This window comes from Pleurodeles waltl, chromosome 3_1, assembly GCF_031143425.1.
Source record: "Pleurodeles waltl isolate 20211129_DDA chromosome 3_1, aPleWal1.hap1.20221129, whole genome shotgun sequence".
NCBI lineage: Eukaryota > Metazoa > Chordata > Amphibia > Caudata > Salamandridae > Pleurodeles > Pleurodeles waltl.
The window spans coordinates 236,205,013-236,226,358 of NC_090440.1; the positions used below are offsets into that span (position 1 = coordinate 236,205,013).

Sequence of the window (21,346 nt, forward strand, 5' to 3'; positions counted from 1 at the left end):
AATACAGGGATCAGGTGTGCCTCAATAGGTCCTCTGCTGGCAGGATGGGGGAGGGAAGAGGGTGGAGGTGTAGCTGAGCCAAGCCCCACTTGAAACTGAACAGGCTGTGCTCTGCCTTCACACAAAGGGTTTTATCACATCCACGCTGTCACTGCAGCTACCTTGAAGCTTCTCTCACCTTCCAGACGAAGAGCACCAGGTATAAAAATAGGACCTCAGACCCACTCTTCAGTTCACTTCTGGACCTGCAGAAAGGACTTTGAGGACTGTCTGCTGCTGTGACCTGCTGTGCACTCTGCAAGACTGCTCTGCTGTACCTGGAAGAACTGATATGCAGCCTGGAGTCTGTCTCAAACCCTTAAGAGACCAACCCTCCTGTCTGAGCCCTGCATCTTCACCTGCACCCAGAACTACCAGAGTGCTTCTAAGGGCTAGTTTGCTGGCCTCCTGTTCAGAGCCAGAGGGACACAAACTGGTCCATCCCTCTTAAACCCGCACCTGAACATAGCCTGAGTCATGAACCCATGCCTCCACCAGACACTTCCCACCCCCCAAGTGGTGTCAGATCAGACCTTGGCCCTTGACTGTGGTGCCAAAGATGCCCAGATAGCCAAAATCCAAAATGGAGGACAAATAATTTTTGGATAAAACAGCTCTGAAAACCAGGAGGAGACCGGGACCACCCTGCTTGTCTATTTGCCCAAGGTCCATCGCCAGTCAGCCTGACTTCGCGGCTGCTCCCACTGCGTTCACTAGTCCTTTGCCAAATGGGTTTCAGAGCCCCTGAAACCGTCTTCAGCTACAGACTCCTGCCTTGTCCTGCTGTTGATTTTCGACTTCCATTAGAAAGAATAAGTCTGAATGCATCTTCGACCCAAGTCTCCCCGATGATGAAGCACACTCCTCTGAAACTGCCTTCAGCTTTGCCCGCTGAACTTTACCTTCTCAGAACATTTTTCTAAAAGTTTCTTCGAAGTCTGAAGGTATGCACTGACCGGGCCCAACCCACTTCCTGTATCCAAACCGTACTCCACTGCAGGTGGCCATATTTTTTTATTTTGACCCAGTCTCGCGGAACTTGATGGTGGCTGTTGACGTTTTGATCTTTTAGATGCTAGTTTTTAATAAAAGCTTTTAAAACTCATAATTCTGGTACAAATGATTGGATTTTTGTTGTTTTGGTGTCAAATAATTTCTTAAAACTTACTCTAGGTGGCATGGTCAAGATTTCGGCGGAGTAGGATGTGCTTTCCACTACTCTGCCACCCAGACTACCTACTGCTGCAGACTGGGACCCTGGAACCGCAGCCTTATCTCCCAGCCTGCCCTAACACCAGGGACCCGCGGGGGTCTGTGGCTGATTCCGGGGCACTTGTGTGGCAATGCGGCGGCCCGGAGACCGACCGCGACTCCCTTAAGATGGCAGCAGATTAACGTCAGCAGTCAGAGCAGCGAGGCTAGTGAAGGAGACACAGCACTTCTCCTCATACAATCCACACCAGGAGAGCGTGCCAACAACACCTTTGAGCTCCCCTGGCCTGTCCGGTGGCTACCAACCCGACCCTGAACACGCTGGTGAGTTCCTGCATCACGTGGGTGGGGAGCACAGGAGAAATGACACGGGGGCCCCATGCCCTAGGCCCAGACTCCTGGATGTACTCGTAACCCAGGCAGCCACATCATTTCACTTGAGCAGCAGGGAGAGGGCTCTTTGGGGCCTTGATACGGGTGCAGGAAGAATGCACTACCTAGCCCATCAGATGTGACACCGGACACAGAGGGGCCTGGGAAGGCCTCTCCTGCTCCGCAGAGACATTGGGGGCCTGTGGATTATTTGTGGGCCACACTGAATCACCTGGAGGTGTGTGGGCAAACACCCAGCCAAGGAGACCGGAGGGAGAGACTGAGAACCTGGGGGCTACAACTGGCCTGATGTCTTGGCCTACCAGCACGGACTGACAACGGTGAGGACAGTGCTGGTACCCGTGTCCCCTATCTCCACTGCGAATGGGCACAGACTGTCTTCAACCAACACAGTGGGTACTGGGGCTAAACATCTGAGAGCTGCAGTTTCGAGTGGATCAGTGGGTGGGCAGTGAGGGTAGGCTACCCGAGAGCTCTGTGGGTCTTGCTCCTCCCCCATACACGCGCTAGCTCTTAGTGCCCACAGCAGCCCCACATGATAGAAGTGGGGGTGAACACTGCATCCCTCCCGGCTCCCTGCACAATGTCAGAGAGAAGACTTGTCGCCAAGGTGACTTATGAAAGAGTAAAACAGCACACTAGAGCTGCTCGAAGGCCAGTGAATCCCAGTCCCACACCGCCCTATGAGCCATGACAGCTTAGGGTAACTGCAACCAGACAGTGCAAGACAGGCTCACACGCTCCACACCAGCTGCCTCCCGAGGTCCACCCTCACAGTGGCCTCCACGGACAGATGCTGAGGAGGCTCCTGATGGCGATCAGGCCCGGTGACTCGGGCCTTCCTGACCTCCCTGTTCGACTCTCTCAAAACAGAAATCTAGGATCTCAAAAGAGACCTTTCTTAGGATCTGCACAAAGAAATGTAGGACTTGTCCACGGCGAGGGACCGGGTATCCTCAAGATCGCCAAGATTGCCAGAGGTGAAGAAATGGAAATGCTGTAACAGGTCATCCATCTTCACGAGCGACATGACACCCTGTGGTCCCAGGTGGAATAACTTGATAATACATCCCAGTGGAATAATGTCCGCCTCCTGGGGGCTTGGATGGCTCCAATATCAAGGTCCTTTTTTGCTCAATCCTGGGTTGGGCTGAGGAACCTGAGCTGCGGCTGGGCAGGGTACATCTTCAAACCACTGGACATTTTAGCCTGCGTCCATGACTTTCAAACTAAAGACATCCTGAGGAAAGCTAGAACCCAGCAACCTGTCCACTTCCAGGGACACCAAATTGGCCTCTTCTAGGACATTTTGTTCCTCGCCCTCCAGTGCCACAATGACTTCAAGCGGTTACCGATTTTCTGTGCGACATAGAGGTGTCCTATGGATGGGGGAACCCCTTCAGATTCGTCTTCCATTGGGAGGGTCAGCTTTTTCAATCCAGGACACTCTGAGAAGTGCGCCGCATCTTCGACCTGTCAGTGGACTCCACTCCTTGATCCACACCCCGCTCTCGCCAGAGCTTCCTCACTCGCCCACCGCAACGGCAGAAAGCTGGCAAACGCGGAAGCACCCACATCCTGGCCCTAAAGAATGCACACAAGAACACCGAGCGATACTGGACAGCTTACCATCGGGGACTGGCAAGGCTCATCCATGAACAATAACTGTGCATAATATGTGCCTCAACTCCTTGAATTACACCAGGGTCTCCCCTTTCATAAATGGTCTGTGGCGGCAGGAGGCCTGCAGAATTACTACACCTAATGGCTCTCTCGCCCTGTTGTATGTCAGGTCCATGCCCTCCTTGCGATCATCCATTGTCAATGGAGTTGTTAATGTTTTTTTACGATGTTGTTTATGCTTGTTTTTGCTCCTTCACACAACACGACTTACCAATACCTCCCTGCAGGTTCAGGTGACAGCTCACTCTCCGTCAATCCTGCCCTACATCCGACGCATCATGGCATTAAACCTGTGTAACAGATTCTTGCACCCTGTCTTTTTCTTTGATTTTTTAGAGCTTAAAGTAACAAGCCTCAATGTCCAAGGCCTCAATAATAAGACTAAACGTGCCGCCATCCTGTCACTCTTGGACCGCTCTGGTAGCTACATTTGCCTGCTACAGAAGACCCATCTCCTCTCCAGAGATCAATATAGGTTGAAATCACATTGGGGCCCGTGCCAGTATTGAGCCTCAGCCTTGCAAGGAAGGGGGGTGGCAATCTGACTCTGTAGGGGCTTCGGGGGCTATGTCCTGGTGAAGGGGGTTGAGAGCAAAAGGCAAAAGGCACCTTAGTGCTTTTTGGCCTCAGCTGGGCAACATTTGCTTTACCATCACTTTCATCTACACACCTAACAAGCACCAGGAGATGTTTGCTGAAAGTGTCTTCTCATTAGTAATACAATCCCCAGACACTGCTGTACTGGTGGCAGGGGACCTGAACCTAGTCATGAACACAGAGTTAGATATCGCTCAGTTCAGACTGGCACTTTCTCGCTACAGGGTCTTCAATGGCTGGCTGTGGCCTGGGGGACATCTGGTGCCTTTTCCAACTCAACACTTGCTTTTACACATATTACTCTGCAGCACACAAAACCTATGCCTGCATTAATCATTTCCTGGCATCCCCTGTGGTACAGACCTTTGTCTAGGAGATCTATATGGACCCCAGGTCCTTATCGGATCATGCACCCTCTCCTTAGTACTGCAGGTGATGCAAGTCGGCATTAGTCCTCTCACTGGAGGCTCAGGGATAGTCTCCTTCAACTTCAAACCACAATAGAGACATTGCAGGAGGTGATAGCCTACTACCTCTGAAATAACAACACCAGGGAGACACTACTAGCCTCTATCGGGGAGGACCTAAAGCTGGTAGTCAGAGGCAAACTCATTGCAATCTCAGCGGCAGATAATCACCACTGCAAAGAGAAAAGTTTGATTCAACAGAAAATGCTGGAGTTAGAGGCCATATATAAATGGACAGGAGCCCCGAGAGTGTGGTGGGAGTTAGAAAAAAGACACGTTTGCTCCTCAAGCACTTACACCTCGATAAGGCGAAATATGTGATGGCACGGCTAAAGCATAAATTTTACTTAGGAAGTAATCACTGTGGCCATATGTTAGCACATCGACTTTGGTCCAAAACCCAGAAAGACATTATGAAAATGATACGCACCAACACAGGCTCAGAAGACCACAGAGAACTCCCATTGCAGCAGTATTCTGCTCTATGAGAGCTCCACTGGTTGTGTATGCAACCTGAGAGTTTATACATAAAAGAACTCCACTGTAAATCCACATGTGATAGGCCCACCCACACAAGAGGGGACCTGTTTTTTAATTTGGAGAAATGTCAGAATACACAATAGTAGCACATTTGTAATTATCAACAGAATCGCTCTTCATTTTGGCTTCCAAATGTAACCTGGTTTGCAAGAAAGAATACCTTTCACAAAATGCCCTCTGAATCACAATAATATGGCTAATCCCAAATTCTGAGTGTACAAATGAGCACTATGCCTAAATCAGTGTCTTGGGCACATTTTAAAACTGCATAGGTTTCATTCATATCCATTTTCCATTCTTTAGATTTTACTGTTTAAAACTGTATAAATTGCTGCTTGGTTGGCACACATTGGAAAATACTTATTGGCCGCAGCTTAGTGGTTGGCTCTGGGTATCGTATGCTTTTGTACAACCAACAAACACCATAAATCCCTGTAACCAGAAGGGTCTGACGGTTTATTTACAAAAGTAATTTTCCAATATTGACTATTAGAGCAGAATATTATTAATGGAAATGTCACAAATTACTATTTTTTACCACTTATATGTGAATACTCATGCTGATGAATAATTAGGTTTACACAAAAGATGGTTCTCTAGCAGTCCTGGTGAGTCTAAGCAAATACGGAAAACAAAGGCAGACAAATTGGCTAATATTAGGCTCTTAAACAAAAAATGGACAAACCCACAGTGCACCTGCAAAAAAACTGTTAAAATGCAAACACTGGCCAAAAGCACCACAGATGCAATCAAGACACTGACCACAGGTGCTGGCTGGAAAATATTGGGGTTCACCAAATCCCGTTCTTGCTCGCCCTTGTTATCAGTTGTTCGTGGTGACTTGCCCAGGTTTCCAGTTTCAATGGCCTTCACAGTTTCATCGAATCTAAAATGAACAAACAGGCACATGGTGAGCTCTCACACTCGCCACCAGACCAAAAGAGAGTGGCATTGGGTGCAAAGCCAACAAAAAAAGCCTGTGCCCTTCACCTGGGAGCCATGGGACAGGAGTCTGCAGAACATTAACTTCCCCAGTGGCTGACTATTGGTCAAAAGTACACTTTTAATATGACTGCTTAGGAAATTAAATAATAGTAGCAGAATAAGGATGTATACATACATAAAAACGCAAAATTGAACATTTGAAAACTTTTTGTGAAGGAATTTGAAATTCGAGGTTACAAATTAGGTTGACATATGAATCTTGATTTGTAGGAACAGCAGATGTACAACAAAAGGAATCTAGTACTGATAGTTGGTGGCCCCCTTTGAAACACTAGTAAACGGCAAAAAAAGAGCACGCATTTGGAGCAAAATAAAAAAAAAACGATAAAATGATCTGCTAGTGTCTAGAGCAGTGGTTCTCACCCTGTGGTTCGGGACCCCTGGGGGTGCGTGAAGCCTCCTCACGGAGTCCGTGACTGCTTAGAAAATGAAATAATATTAACAGATTAGGTCCCCATTTTTCAGTAATGACTCAGTGGGGGGCAGGGATTCCCCAGCAGTGCTTAATTTGTGCTTGTTGTTTCCGGTGCGGAGCACCGGCACTTATTTTTGAGGGCCGGCACTTAGTCTTCTGCCTCAAGTATTTGCTGCGAGCAAAAGACACATTTGGGAAGGACGGAGGAAGAGAAATACGAAAAAGCGTCACAAGGAGAGAAAGCAGACAGCTGCAGGTGTGAGCTGAAGGGGCAGGGAGTGGCTTTAAATACATTGAAGAGGTCCGAGATGGCTTACGTTGCCCCTTTATTCCGTGCTCACACATTTAATTGCAGCAGCCTCGTGTTTTAGAGGGGGGCTTTGGGCACCGGCACCTTTTTATTTAGAAATTAAGCACTGGTCCCCAGATTCCAATAATGATTCAGTGGGGGTCCCCAGGTTCCAATAATGATAAAGTGGGGGGTCCACAGAAGTCAAAAGGTTGGGAACCACTGCTCTAGAGTATTTATTTATTTATTTAGAGAGTTTTCTATAGCGCTAGCAAGACCTGAAGGTATCAGAGCGCTTTACAACAGTACAAGTAATCAAAAACATATTCATTTTATACAGGTATGGTTTATCACTTAGTCTTTTTACAAATAAAGCCACATTTTGAAACGCTGCAACGTTCCGATAAAAATCAAAATTTGTGCATGTTTTCGCTCGGGAATTATATAAACATTTTAATATTTTGTGTATTTGATGTTCAATGGGGGTCCACAGAAGTCAAAAGGTAAAGAACCATTGCAGCAAACTGATGCACAATTTGACTGACTAATATGTTTACTGTCAGGAAAAATGTCATCCTACCTCTCACTAGAGGGCGCTACTTACTTGCGGTGATAATCAGCCAGGTTATCCTGCTCATCCAAAATCTGCCGACCAGCAAAGTCCAGAGTGACCTTTCGGGACAACCGGGAGGCGTGGCGAATATCCTGCAGCTCCTTCTCCCTCTTGCGCAATGCGTCCCGCTCCTGCTTGGAGAGCCACTGGTTGGAGTCAGTGGCAAAGTAATCAGACTCGTCATCGATAACCTGGGTTCGACGGGCACTGTAGGTAGGTAGGTACAAAAATAAGATGGGCGAACGAAATGGACAGGTGGGTGCATGTTAGCGGAAAAAACAATGTATGCGGGCAGAGGCTGCACTCGAAAATGGGGGAAAAAACTCGCCCCCATGGAGAACCCTTCGAGGGATGGTTATGTAGCCCTTGGAAGGAACTTGATGACAACTGAGCTCGGGAATAATGGGCTTGAAAATGCATTGTTTTTTGCAAATTACCCAGTGCCCTTCACGATTCTGTTTCATGCATGCCTCATTGGATGGTCTCACTGTACAAGGCCCTACACCGGCCATTTAATTGATTGCACTCTGCTGCCCTTTTCCCTTTTTTTAATGAAACTTCAAAAAATTAATTAATTAAAAAATATAAGATGGCCAAAAGAGAGGCTGCAGGATCTTTGTTTTTCCACCTAAAAATATTGATAGTTTGTACATTCAAGCTTACACCTGGGCAATACCGAGGGATAAGAGACTTTTTCTTCTTAAAACTCACTCTATCCCCAAACTCTAGAACCCATTTAATGAGACGATGTGGTCACACACTATAATAGAGACAGGAGTGTCAAGAGGCCTGTGATCAGTTGGCGCTTATGGAGAAAACTCAGGCCAATGGTCTATACTGAGAACTGTCCCCGAATGTGTTAGTAAAGAACAAAGGGTATAAATCCAGATGCTAAAGTGAAGGTACATTTAATGTAAATATGATGGGCAGCAGAAAACTGTAATATCAAAGAACATACTACTGACAATGGGAATTCATGTTTGACGGGACGTCAGACAAACTTGGGGCGAAGGCAGCAAGAATGCAGGCAAACTGGCATAATCACAGGTTATAGGACATTTAGTTGCACTATTTAGCATGTATGAACTTGACTATGCCTTTTAATTACAGTGTCTCATGTCTTTTGCTTATCAGCCGTTATCCTCTAGACTATTTTAAGCAAAGAAATTGACATCAACACCCAAAAGTGGTACTCAACAGCGCTAAGCATGGTGAATAAAAGTTGTAAGAACTGATGCATAAAATAAAATCTGGTCAAATAACCACCATCAGGACATTTTACAGGTTAGTTGGCAGTTAATCCAAACGGACTTCAAGTCAAAAAGTTTTCATGGGGACCAAACAACATCCCCTTATCTTCAGCTGGCGTGAAAAACTCTAAATAGGTTTTGCTGCTAACATGATATTTTTCCATTGAAACTACATTAAAGACCAAGGATGCCTAGCATAATCCAAAATTATGAACTGGACACCAACTGAAAGCATTGTCAGGCAACACTGTTTTATGATCCACCAAGGAACCCTCCACAGAAACAATATCATCAAGTCTTACGAAAATTAATGACTGGATAAGCGTCGGCAAGGACTTGTATTAAAGTTGTTCTCATAGGTATTCAGAGTCAGACAAACCTTTCGCTGACTCTCCCATCAGTTGTGAATAATGCAAAATCGAGTCCTAAACCCCAAATTTGGTGCACATACAAAAGTACTGGTATCTTAGAACAGACAAAGGGCCTGATTTAAATATTGGTGAGCGAGTTGCTTTGTCACAACGGTGACGGATTTCCCATCCACCAAAATCTAAAACCCACTATATCCTATGGGATTTAGATTTCGGCAGACGGGATATCCGTCATCATTGTGATGGAATAACTCACTCGGCAAGATCTAAATCAGGCCCAAAGTTATTATGAGCTATATTCTTACAAATATTTTGAGTAAGAATTCTCGCCATGATTATTAGAAACTCAGTAAAAAGAATTTATAAGGGTGTGAAACCAAAATACACACTAATCAAATTTCATCACATATCGCTAGCCATGTGGGGTATTAAGTGTGCTCAAGTGTCCAGGTTTTCTGTATGTCACTTGATCAAGCCAGAGAAGGGATTTCCCCACTCTCTACAGCAACCTACTTTCACTATGGCTCTTGTTTGATTGTTCTGAAAACGGCAGCTTCACTAACAAGTATGTTCACAGCAAGAATTAACCATTTAATCTTGTTGCATCTTCAATTAATTCTACAAGGCACTATAAAATATGTAAATACATACAATTTGATGTATGCAAACGATGCTGCCCTCCTTTCCCGCACAACTTATGGGCTTAAATGCCTGGTTGATCTCTTCGTAGAATTCATGGATAGATTTGAGGTTGACACGAAAGTTGGGAAAACACATATGGTGCGTAGAAAACTATCAGCTAAGACCTATTTTATTTTAGTTAAGGGGAAGTCTATATCAAGGGTGGCCTCTCTTTTCCTTATCTCGTGGTCACATTTGATCAACTCAACAATTGGTCTCCCTGTGTTCCTAATGATTGTCTTCGATTTAATGAAGCCTGTGGTTCCTTTTCAGATTTGCTGCCACAGTGGGCAGCAAACCTATTGAGCCCCTGCTGCAGATCTATAACATGTCAACCTGTTCTGTTATACGGAGCGTCAATTTTGAGGGATCAGGGATTGTCATGGTTTTCAGCAGCAGGAGAATCGTTTTTATAGACGGTTATGAGTGGGTCCTGCTGCAGCCACTAATTTTGTGCATGATGACTTGGGCTTAGATTATGTTGAGGACCACGCCACCATCACCCCGCTACTCTTGTGGGTTGTGGTATGTTGTGGAGAGTCAACAGCATTCAGTAGGGATGTGATAAAGGACTGCCACAGCTGTGACCTGGCTCTTAGAATCCTGTGGCTGAATTATATTAAGAGTGTTGCAGAGTCTTTGGGGATGACTGATCTTTTTTCTACTCCGCATCTGCTCCGTAAACAGGGTGGTAAGATGGCTAAGGATATATTTATTTCCCTTGCCAAGGAGCGTAGATTGAATCTGGTTCAGAGCAGGCTTGCCCAGTTGGTATTTCCATTTCTGAAAACTAATCTTGCCACAGAACCTTATCTTTTCTGGGTCAGACGGCCCTGGGAAGGATCACTTCCTATGAGGCTCCTTTTAGGCTCTATTAGGTCACATAATTGTTCCCCACCTGGGCAGTTTGTCACATCCTCTCTAGCAGTTTGCCCACGTGACAACTGTTCCCTGCAGACCTTGGAACACATGTTCCTCTTTTGTGAGTTTTATTGCCCTGCCTGCCGGAGATTCCTGTTGCCTATTCCCAAGGCCAGGTTTTTTTTTTTCAATATAGACCCGCATTACTTCATCTGCAGTTATTGGGCGATGAGGTGTGGCCTGTGGGGTGTGCTGTTTTTTTTAAAAGTGTCTTGTTTTGGAACAAGATTATGAATTATTAAACTGCTTGTGGCTTTTATGCATTTATATGATTCATTTATTTAATTCTGTCTGGATGGGGCATTTTATGGTGATGAATGTGATTTTTTATGAGAATGTTATGATGTTTTTTTTATGCTTATATGTTTTTATGATAATATTTTTATAATCAAAATAAAGATTATCAATCATGTAAGCACTATTAAACTATAATAAAGCAACTGTAAAAATTATACATATGCACACAATTTTAAATATGGCATGCTTTTATAAACGAGAACAATGCACTCAAATGAATATGTTAAATCCAATGAAGGCACATAAGCTGAAAATGCAAAGATTATGTCATCCTTGGAATGGAAAAAGCAACAATTCTAATTAATTTATGTATATATACACATCTATGAGCCTCAATAAATAAAGAAAAAGCCAAGCAACACGCCTTGTGCCTAACTTGACTATGCAGCAGTGATGCAAAAAACAAAATTTAATCCAAAAGAGGGTAGACACAAAAATATGGTTTAAGACAGGTATACTCACAGACAGCAGAGGCGTATGACTGTCTTTCTTGAATTTTAGTGTGCTCGTATAATTATGAAAATAGATGGAAACTTTCAAACTTGCATCAAAAGAGAATTCAAAGATGAAGAAAATTGTGTTTTTCACTTTAAAGTATTTTGATTTTCCAAACCATACATGTATATACCAACCAAACAACCCTCTCCCGCCTGCCAATAAGCAGACCTGGCCTCGTCTCCAATAGCAACGACACACAGGGGTTACAGTCACCACTAATTCCATCGATTTTCACTCATACAGCAGAAACCCTCCTATGAAGAAACAACTCCGCCACAACGGGGGCTTCCTCAAGCCCAACCTCTGCTCAACCTCGACACCTCTTGGGCAATCTGCCACACTCGCCAGGGCAGATGTGCACGAGGAGCCCAGATGGACTCCAGCGAAGCCATGGTGGGATTACCCCCAAAAAAGTGCGGCCCACCAAATTCACCTGGCGCTACATGGACTGAAAGCGGCACAGCCCAACTTTGAGAACGAGGTGGGACAGCTGTCTACAGATGTTTTGGCCTTTCCTCTGAAGGCATCCGACGATGACTGCCTGGAAAGTACATCAAAAGATGGACCTCCGGGCCCCTCCCCTTCACCTCCCTCAGTAAAAATGATATCAGAGGGGCTCCACACAGGAGCAGATGCAGAAACCCTAACTTACCTAAACACACAGGAATGGGAAGATATGCTTGTTGCATATTCTCAAGACTCCCCTTCTGTCACTAGACTCACCCCAGAGCCTAGCCTGCAATCTCCAGACGACGAGCCAATGAACCACCAGGACGTTCCACTTCCAAGCCAACCGTCTCCCAATGACAGTGCAAGGATCAGAGCAAGCATGAACACTAGCGCCACATCAACAACTGGACAGGACCCTGCCTCAAACCGTCTCAATCCGCACACGGATGGCACCTGGGCCTCCCTGCTCAACACCTTGCAGCTCCTAGCCGAAGTACTCCACTACCAATCGGACAAAATAAACGTTCAGGTAACCCTACTCAACACCTTGCCAGTATTCGTAGCAGGTATTGATGAGAAATTAGGCGACCTCAAATCCCTCTTAATGCAACCACAAGAAAACTCCACAAACTTTTCTACAAGCTGCCTATGTGGCCCCATAATTGACAAACTAGCCATGCTACCTTTGATGCTAACCAACCTCTGTGCATCTCTAAAGACGGGAGCCTCCAGCCAGCGTCCACACTTGCATCCCTCTCCTGGCCCAACCATACTACTCCAGGGAAAGACTCACTCGGACTTACTCGAAACCACAACCATCAGCCTGGGATCAAAAAGCGATGACAGAGCAAAAGGCCCCTTCCAGGAGACTCCAGTGATCGCAAACTCTTGCAATCCAACTCCAACAGTAACCGCACCGTCACCTTCAAGTGACATACTCTTATCGGGCATCCCTGGGCACAGCAACACCATGGTGAAACTCAATGCCAAGCAGAGATGCACTCAAAGGAGGAAAGTCCGCAAGAAGCGTATCGCAGGGATCGGAGCAATCCCAGATGCACCTAAACTAACAATACCTGACATCTGGTCCTCCAAAGAAGTTACGTCCCCCGGGTCACCTGCCCTAACAATAATTTTGTCGGTTCCATCCTTGAACTTTGCCACAAAACAGAAGAACGCTGCCAAAAGCAACCACCCCTGGTCTGTAGAACGGACGGGCAACACCGGGGAACTCCGCACTGCACCTTCTGGAAGTCACGGTCAATCCACACAAGTAACTTCCCCCACACAAGTAACTTCCCCCACCCCCTCCCTGGTCCAGCCAACAGCTCCTCCTCCTCAGGCCCTAAGAGCATCTATTACGCCTCCTAGCCCCACATATCACGCACAAGCGGAAAACTTTACAATCAGCAGACTAACAGTTGTTGGAACAAGGGAGAAGACCCCGCCCCAGGGTCCCTTCGGCATCCTCTGCAGAAATTCAAGAGTTCACCAGATTCGGCCACCACCAACTCATTAATTTTTCACCCTCATTATAAATCCAAAGGATCTGGCGACATTCTGAACAGTGGGTACATTCTTCGGCTACTCTCACATATCCCCTCCACAAGCGGCCTCAATTCAACTGATCTTCTAGCAGTTGAATTTCTCCATGCAACTAACACCACCGCTTCTGAACCCACTAAAGCCACATGGAAGAGAATCCTAATTGCTCAAACAATCCTAGGAGAAAGTACAACCTTCAAATGCTGGGGTATCAGTATTACCACGTACTGTGAGGTTGGCTACCCAACTCCCCTGCTATCACCGAATCCTGCTTTAGAACCAGGCCCCCAGTGCCGGAAAACACGCTCCGTACTCAGGAGCACTCAGGGCTGCTCTCTGGTAAACCCAAGTTCCTCCAGGACTGCTAGAGGGGAATCTCGGCCCCAAAAATCCATCACCTCGGTCAACCTCTTCTCAAACAATGAAGACTTAAGGTGGTTTTCAAAAACAATCAACAACTGCAATAGGCAAGGGTGACAAACCTTAGATAAAAAGATGGGCTTTACATCTATAAAGGAGACCCTCCATATGTGCTCATGGAACGTCAAAGGCCTCCTCTCCAAAGTACAGGACTCTGATTTTATCCAATACATCAGCACCTTTGACATCATATTAATGCAGGAAACCTGGCTGGAGGAACCATTTCACTTGCAGGGCTATATGTGTTTCATTACCCCAGCAATCAGGATAGCAAGGTATGTGCATCCGCAAGGTGGCCTTACCACCTATGTCTCCTTAGCACTATTGACTAGAGTCACCCCTGTGCATTCCACCTGCTACTCCATCAATACGGTGTCAATTGCTGCTACAACAAGTGCGTCCGCAGCAGAGCTATTTCTTGTAAACACCTACCTTCACCCTAAAACTAAACTCAGTGAAGCCAATAATTTAGTGGTTCTCCTCGAGAACTTCATAAGCAGCGGCGTCATAGCTGACGCGGCCGACATCATCGTTTCAGGCGACTTCAACCTGCACCTGCTAGGATCCTCAACAGATGAAGTTACAACTGCTCTTTCAAGCGCCTGGGACCTCCCTGCACAAGGGGCTAACAAACATGGCCGTCCAACAAAGATCAGCAGGATGCTGCTCAATAGCTTAGAACTGTTACAGCTAAGAGCCCTGAATGGCAGATTGTCTGAAGACTTGCCTCCGGCAGCATCATATTTTTCAACAATAGCATCTACCACAATTGACTACACATTTGTTTCTCTTCCACTATTCAAGCAAGTAGCCTCTATTCAGCTAGGCAACAGGTGCGAGAGTAATCACTGCCCACAGGAAGTATCCATCAAACTGGGGATAACTGAAATGGAGAAAACGAACATTGCACAAATCACCACTTTTACCACAAATTGCAAGCGTGTCAAATGTGGGCAATCAAACACTGACCAACTCATCAAAACAGCAACGGATCTCGCACTCAAACTTGAAACAACTAACAATAGCGAAGTGCAGAAATGGGAACAACTCACAACCAGGCTTAGCAGAATGTTTGCTGTACCAATTACCAACAAGCGACCACCACCTCCTGCAGTAGCAACTCACCTGGCGAAAGCCCACAGGACAGCACTGCGAGATGCAAAGAGAAAAATCAACTCCAGCATAAGGCGACTCCGTAGCAGCCCGGGTAATCCAGAACTTCTGACAAACCTAAGGCACCACAAACGGGAACTGAAAAAGCTAAAATGGGCAATCAATATGAGCTGCAATGAGGACTTGTGGGCCGGGCTACATCCGGATGCAAGGAGTAACAACAGCGTACACTTCTGGTGCACAATATGCAACCTCACACGCCCATACCATGGTGCCATTACATTGCAAATACCAGAAGCTGTCTGGGCCAAATATCTCGGACTGCATTTCAACGGACCAATATCAGTTAGCATGGATACACAAAGCATGATCACACCAGGAATCTTCCTCTACACAGGCATGCACCAAAGACTACGCATTCATTACTCAAAGATTCTGTCACTATACATAAGCAGCTAGCCAAGGGCCGGAGAGATGGCGCCCTGGGACCAAATGGCCTCCCGCCCGCAGTCTTCAAGTACAATAGAACCTTCTAGGAAAAGATTCTTGAATCCCTCTACCTGGAAATAGGTCTGACAGGAACGATCCCGCAGTCCTGGAAGGGGTCCATAATCTCCCCCATCTATAAAACAGGGGACAGGTCGCTTCCCGATAACTATCGTCTGATTGCCTTAATTGACAACGACGCAAAGTATTTTGCAGGCCTGTTACTGGATCATCTGCTGGCATGGGCTACCGAAAAGGAAATAATCCCTACGTTTCAAACAGGATTCTCCAAATATACTGGCACCATCACGAACATCACGGCCATTGCCCTCTTAAGTTACAAAGCAAAAACACCGAAACGTCAGCTCCACCTATGCTTTGTTGACTTCAAGGCGGCACTCAACCATGTGGACAGGAACCAGTTGTGGAAGAAGCTTGCAACCTGGGGGCTTCCCCATCCACTTCTACGCCTAATAACAGCTCTCCACACAGACACATGGGTCCAGATAAAATTAGGCACAGGCACTTATCTCTCAAGGCGGATCCCTACAACCAAAGGCCTAAAACAGGGCTGCGTTCTGGCACCCACACTGTTCAATCTATATCTAGCAGACTTAGCGGGTGCACTCACCCTTACAAACTCGCACCCTCCAAAAATTGGGGACCTCGAGCTACCATGCCTCATGTACGCCGACGATCTCGTACTACTCAGCCACACGGAGGTAGGCCTTCAGAGACTACTCAGTGCCACTCAGCTCTACACAGCTACGAATGCCTTGACAGCAAACTTTGACAAAACACGCACACTGTCAATTAGGTCAAAGCCATCCGCGAGAGCCTAGTTTTGGGGTGAGACACGACTGGTCCACACAGATAAGTATAAATATCTTGGAGTCACTGTTGACAAATCAGGGAATTTCGTACACCAAAGGAAAAGCCTAATGAGAACAAGTCTAGCCATAGAACTCTCACTAAAAAGACTAAAAACCCTTCTGAATGGGCCCTCATACACCCCCCTCTTAAAAGTGCTAAAGGCCAAGCTCCTCCCCACTGTAACATCCGGGAGTGAAGCTCAAAGAGGCAGGGACTCTGATATCTTAAATCGTGCAGTGAGCAAAGCTTACCGGACGATCTTTAACATCCCCAGATTCACCTCCCCTGCCCAACTGAGATTGGAGTTTGGTCTGCTGATCCAAGCCCTGGCTCGACCTGTCGCCTACATAACCTTTTGGAGCAAAGTCCGCAGCGCCTCCCCGGGCACTCTCAACTATCATTTGTGGCAAGAGCTTGAACGTAAGAACACCTCCCCATTCAGAATTCACTTAGATGACTCTCTTAAGAAGACCGGACTAACAGACTTGTGGAGGACCTCAATCCCACACAAAGCCTTTAAGAAAGCAGCTAGGAAATCACTTAGGCTCCAGTCACTACTGGAGGACAAAGCAGCCTTCTCACGGAGGTCTCACGTCTGGACGCCTGCACACCTACACGTCTTCGACACCACAGCCATACCTAGGCCAGGGCTTCTCGAAACGAACAAAGGACGACTTCTTAAAGTACCGACTTGGTCTCCTAGCACTTGCCTTATATGCGGCCTCCTGGTTGAGGGACGTAACCAACCCTATCTGCCACCCGTGCGGTGAGGACACGGAAGATCTCCTCCACATCCTTTGATCATGCAATCATCTCGCACTAGAACGAAAAGCCCTACTGAAGAGCAAATTTAATCAAAAAGGCATACGGACACGGCGAAAAGCAGTAATGGCGTGCTTTGCACCTGATGACCTACAGCTGAATTGTGCCTTGGTAAAGGTTCTACTTCAGGTGTTACAAAAGCAGGAGTTAAACGAGCAGCACTGCCCCCCTGTTGATCCAAAGGAGGCGGACAGGCTTAATGCCTGACAATGGACTACAATGGCATTAAGCGCTGCTCTACTCACACTGGAGCAATCCAAAATCTTTAAATAGCAACACTTAACCATCATTTAAAGCGAGCTCCTATGGAGCCGAACTGAAATGACTGAACAATGATTTTTCTTTTTTTACCTTTTTATATAGTGCTTATCTAATTTTATTTTTTGTGTTATGGTTTTAAGTAACTAAACAATACAATCTCTGTCTATCTATCCATCTGGTCTCCCCCCTCCTGGTCACCGCAGAACAAATAGCCTACTCATCTCTCATCCACCATTTCCAGGTCTTATCAAATTTCTTTGGACATCCCCTCCCTTCATAAATCATCTTTTCCTGTTTGTGGCTTATAAACCTTTCCCAGTCTCCCACTATGGGAGGCACTGAGGAGCCCCATTTACGTGCTATTTCTCTTTTTGCCAGGAGGAACCCCAGACTGAATAATATGCACTGATGGGATTTTGCAACCAATTTGCACTAAATGTCTAATAGGACTAGTGGGGCATATGGGGTTTTCTGAATGTCAGTAGCAGCCTACAATATGTGAGTCACCCCAACAAGAAATTGCGCAAGACCGGGCAATCCTAAAGTGTACGTAGAAAGGTTCCCCGGTGTCCACAGCCTCTCAGACAGCAATCATCCAACACTTTCCCCATTTTATGTAGTAGAACTCCAGTGTAGTAGACCCTATGTAGGATTTCTAGTTGCATTAATCTGTGATTGGCCTTAATCGGTACCTGTCTGGGGAATTGCAATGCATCTTCCCAGTCCTCATCTTCCAGATCTCCAATCCTCTCTCTGCTATCTCACCCTTAACATTTCTAAGTTTCTTTGGCTATTCCTTATTAAGGTTAGATAGGTGAGAGAAATCATTTTTGTAAGCATTGGTCCCTCTAATAATCTATTCTCTAGAGGTGAGGCCTCCATGATTTCCTCCTCTGGTGTAATTCTTGCCTGTAGTGAATAAGGCAATTGCAAATATTTTAATATTAGAATGTGGCTTCTCATATTCTGCCTGAAGATGAGTGTAGGGCACCATCCCATTAGCGTCTCATTCATTCGCCAGGGTACAGAGTCCTATCATATCCTAAAACACCTAAGACATGCCCCCTCCTTCAACCGTGTGCCCAACCATAGTGAAGCCCCTTGAGTAAGGTGTTCCCTCCATCCCAATTTCGCTGTGTAGCTCATGCCACATTGTTACCATCACCTTCCTCATGGGATGGGCGTTCTCTTTTAGCTTCCTACCATAGAGAACATGTACCACAAGCTCCCTGTCCATTCTGAATGCTGTGCATGTGCCCAATCATTAATTAAGGTCAAATGTGGCGCCTCATAATATCGTCTCACGTTATGCAGTTCTATCCCTCCCTAATAGGTGGAGCATTGTAGAGAGAAGTGCGCTGTTCTCGGGTTGCCCCCCGCAACAGTAGGTTCCTCTGTATCACATCCACTTCCCAGAAAAATTGATTGGAAATCCGATTGTGGCTATTTTGCAGTATATGAGTGAAGCATGAGAGGGCCACGATTTTGAAAAATGCCACCTTTCCCACTGAGGAGAGGGACAGACCTCTCCAGTGCTTTACATCTGTTTTCGGGCTCCGCAGTAGTGGTGCAACTGTCCTCATAATGTGAGGTTGCCACTTGGGAAATCTATATCCCCAAGTATTTAAGCTGAGTTTTTTAATGGCACTGAAAGATTAGCCCCCACCATCCATGTACCCATCAGGAAGATTAAAAATGTCTCCCAATTGATTCGGAGCCCAGAATATTTCCTGTAGATTGCAAATATTTTGCCTACTCCTTCTAGGGTCTTATCGGGGTCGGACAGATATAGAAGCACGTAATCCAAATAAAGCAAGATATGATCCTCCCACTGGAGTTCTATCTCCAGTCCTCACTCTGTGCACCTTCTCCTACCTATTTTCTAATGGTTCTATTGCAAATAATATTGGAGAGAGGAGGCTGATCTGTTGCGTGCCTCTCCCAATGGAAAATGTCTCTGATAGGATCCCATTCACCTCCAGTCACGCTTGAGGTTTCGTATTTAGCAATCAAACCCAAGCCACAAATTTCGGACCAAAACCCATTTTATCCAAGACCACTACCATACAGGGCCATTCCACAGTCGAACACGGTTTGGGTATCAAGTGAAGCTACCACCAGCGGTAAGCCCAGCTCTTTGGTTGCGGCTATATTGTTGTCTAGCTTTATAAGATTAAACCTTGTGGATCTAAGGGGCATAAACCCACTTTGGTCTGGATGTATCAAATCTATAATCAATTCGCTCAATCTGTTCACTCGAACTTTTGGCAGAATTTTCATGTCTACATTCAGAAGTGAAATGGGTCTGTAGGACCATCTATCTGGGGGTTTCCCTATTTTTAGGATGGGTACCAGGAGTTTGCCTTGTCATAGGCCGTCGTATACATCTTTGGTAGAGGGGAATACCAGTTTCGTGGGCAATCGGTGCTGGAGCTCCACCAGAAGGCTAATCTGCCTCGGCACCTACCCGGTCTGTAATTGGGGGAGCACCAAACTTCCAACAGGGACGGTACCTAAGAAAGTTCTTCATTTTTGTTTCCTTCCCTATGCGGGGCTCCCCGCATAAAACTCTCGTAAGTATCTTGCCATGACCTCTGCAATAGTGTCACTTCTGTGCACTCTTTTCTCCTGGGGATCCACTAACTATGTTCGATCTTGCTATTTCCGAGGCTGCTAGCCATGCTAAGAGTTTTCCTGCCTTGTCCCCTACTTCATATATTCTCCACTGTCAGGATAGATACATCAATTTTACCTCATTAGTCGCCACCATTCTATACTATGCCCACTTCTGGACCAAGTGTTGGGTTGTCTCTTCTGATGGGGTATGGGCCTGTCTGTCCTCCAGTTGTCAGATATCCCTTTTTAGTTCTCTGCACCCCCTCTCTCTTTTCCTTTTATCTGCCACTTCTTCTAAGAGTGTCTCCCCCCCTTACTGTAGCTTTATAAGCCTCCCAGAGAATGATCTGGTCTTTAATCGTTCCCACATTCTGAACATACAGGCCTGTAATTTTAGAAAGCCTATGGGGAGGTTAAACACCACACTGCCAAGCGTAATTCACTCATCCCTCTCACAGATGGATTGTAACTTCCAAAGGGGAGTGATCTGATATTCCCCTTGCTCTGAATTTCACATCTGGGAGGTGACAGCGCAGGTGTAAAGACATGGTCTATTCGGGAGAGTACGTTATGAGCTCCTAAGTAATAAGAGTAGCCCCTACCCTGTTCATGGAGGGATCCCAGATCTCCACCATCTCTAGTGTCCTCTCATTGTCCCACAATCACTATGGATTGACCTAAGGCGTCTATTCGGGCAGGATATATGTATGTTAACCAGTGCCAATATCTCACCCTATCATTCTTCCACAATCACTATATATCGACCTCAAGCATCTGTCCATACCCTGGTCATCTCGACTGGGAGGGATTTTTAAGCAGAGAGTCCACTCCCCTAGATCCAGTGGTGTACCCGGCATGTCCTGGCACTTTATATTTCCCTCTTCCCAAACGTGGTGCATGGTACCCTCTCATATAAGTTTACGGCATAAATACTACATCAGCAGAGCATCTTAAGAGGGGCTTTTGCTACCAGACTCAGTTTGATTTTATGGACGAAGCCATTCACATTCCATGTTAGTAAAGAAAGATTATTAATACTCATGGTAGCATGTTATGTTATAGTTGTTCCCCCCAATCGCTCTTCCTATGCATGGTAATCTCCCCATACAATGCCTCCCCGAATAGAACAATGAGATAAAAACAAACTTCCAACTCCCACCCCTCCCTACTTTACGGTGCCACGGTCGTACAACTGTCCCCTCCACCCCAACTTCTGGTACGTTGTTCGCACCCCAACCTGAAATAAAAAAATAAATCTCATTATTTGCAGAAGGTCCAATGTCTGAGGCAGCAAGGCGGGGCCTGTCAAGTATGTGAATGTGTTCCCCGAATCTGATCATGCCGACTAGTCCCTCAAGAGTCTTTATATTATTCTCCTGAGGTCATTGGTATCACCACTGGCAGTGGTGTCTCAGCTTCTGAGGCTCCGGGCCCCGATCTCTCATTCCCTGATTCCTCCCCGCCTCCTGGACAGAATCCCATCTCGCGC

At 46.2% G+C, this 21,346-nt stretch overlaps 1 protein-coding gene across 1 annotated transcript in view; it reads right to left on the reverse strand.

Moving 5' to 3' along the window:
- The window catches only part of TRIP4 (thyroid hormone receptor interactor 4), a 405,010-nt gene that overhangs the window by 261,555 nt on the left and 122,109 nt on the right, over positions 1-21,346 (reverse strand). Inside the window, exons 7-8 of the mRNA XM_069222301.1 lie at positions 7,245-7,460; positions 5,694-5,817 (exon numbers count right to left, since the gene is read on the reverse strand). Coding sequence (XP_069078402.1) covers positions 5,694-5,817; positions 7,245-7,460 — 340 coding nt within the window. The remainder of the gene's footprint in view (positions 1-5,693; positions 5,818-7,244; positions 7,461-21,346) is intronic.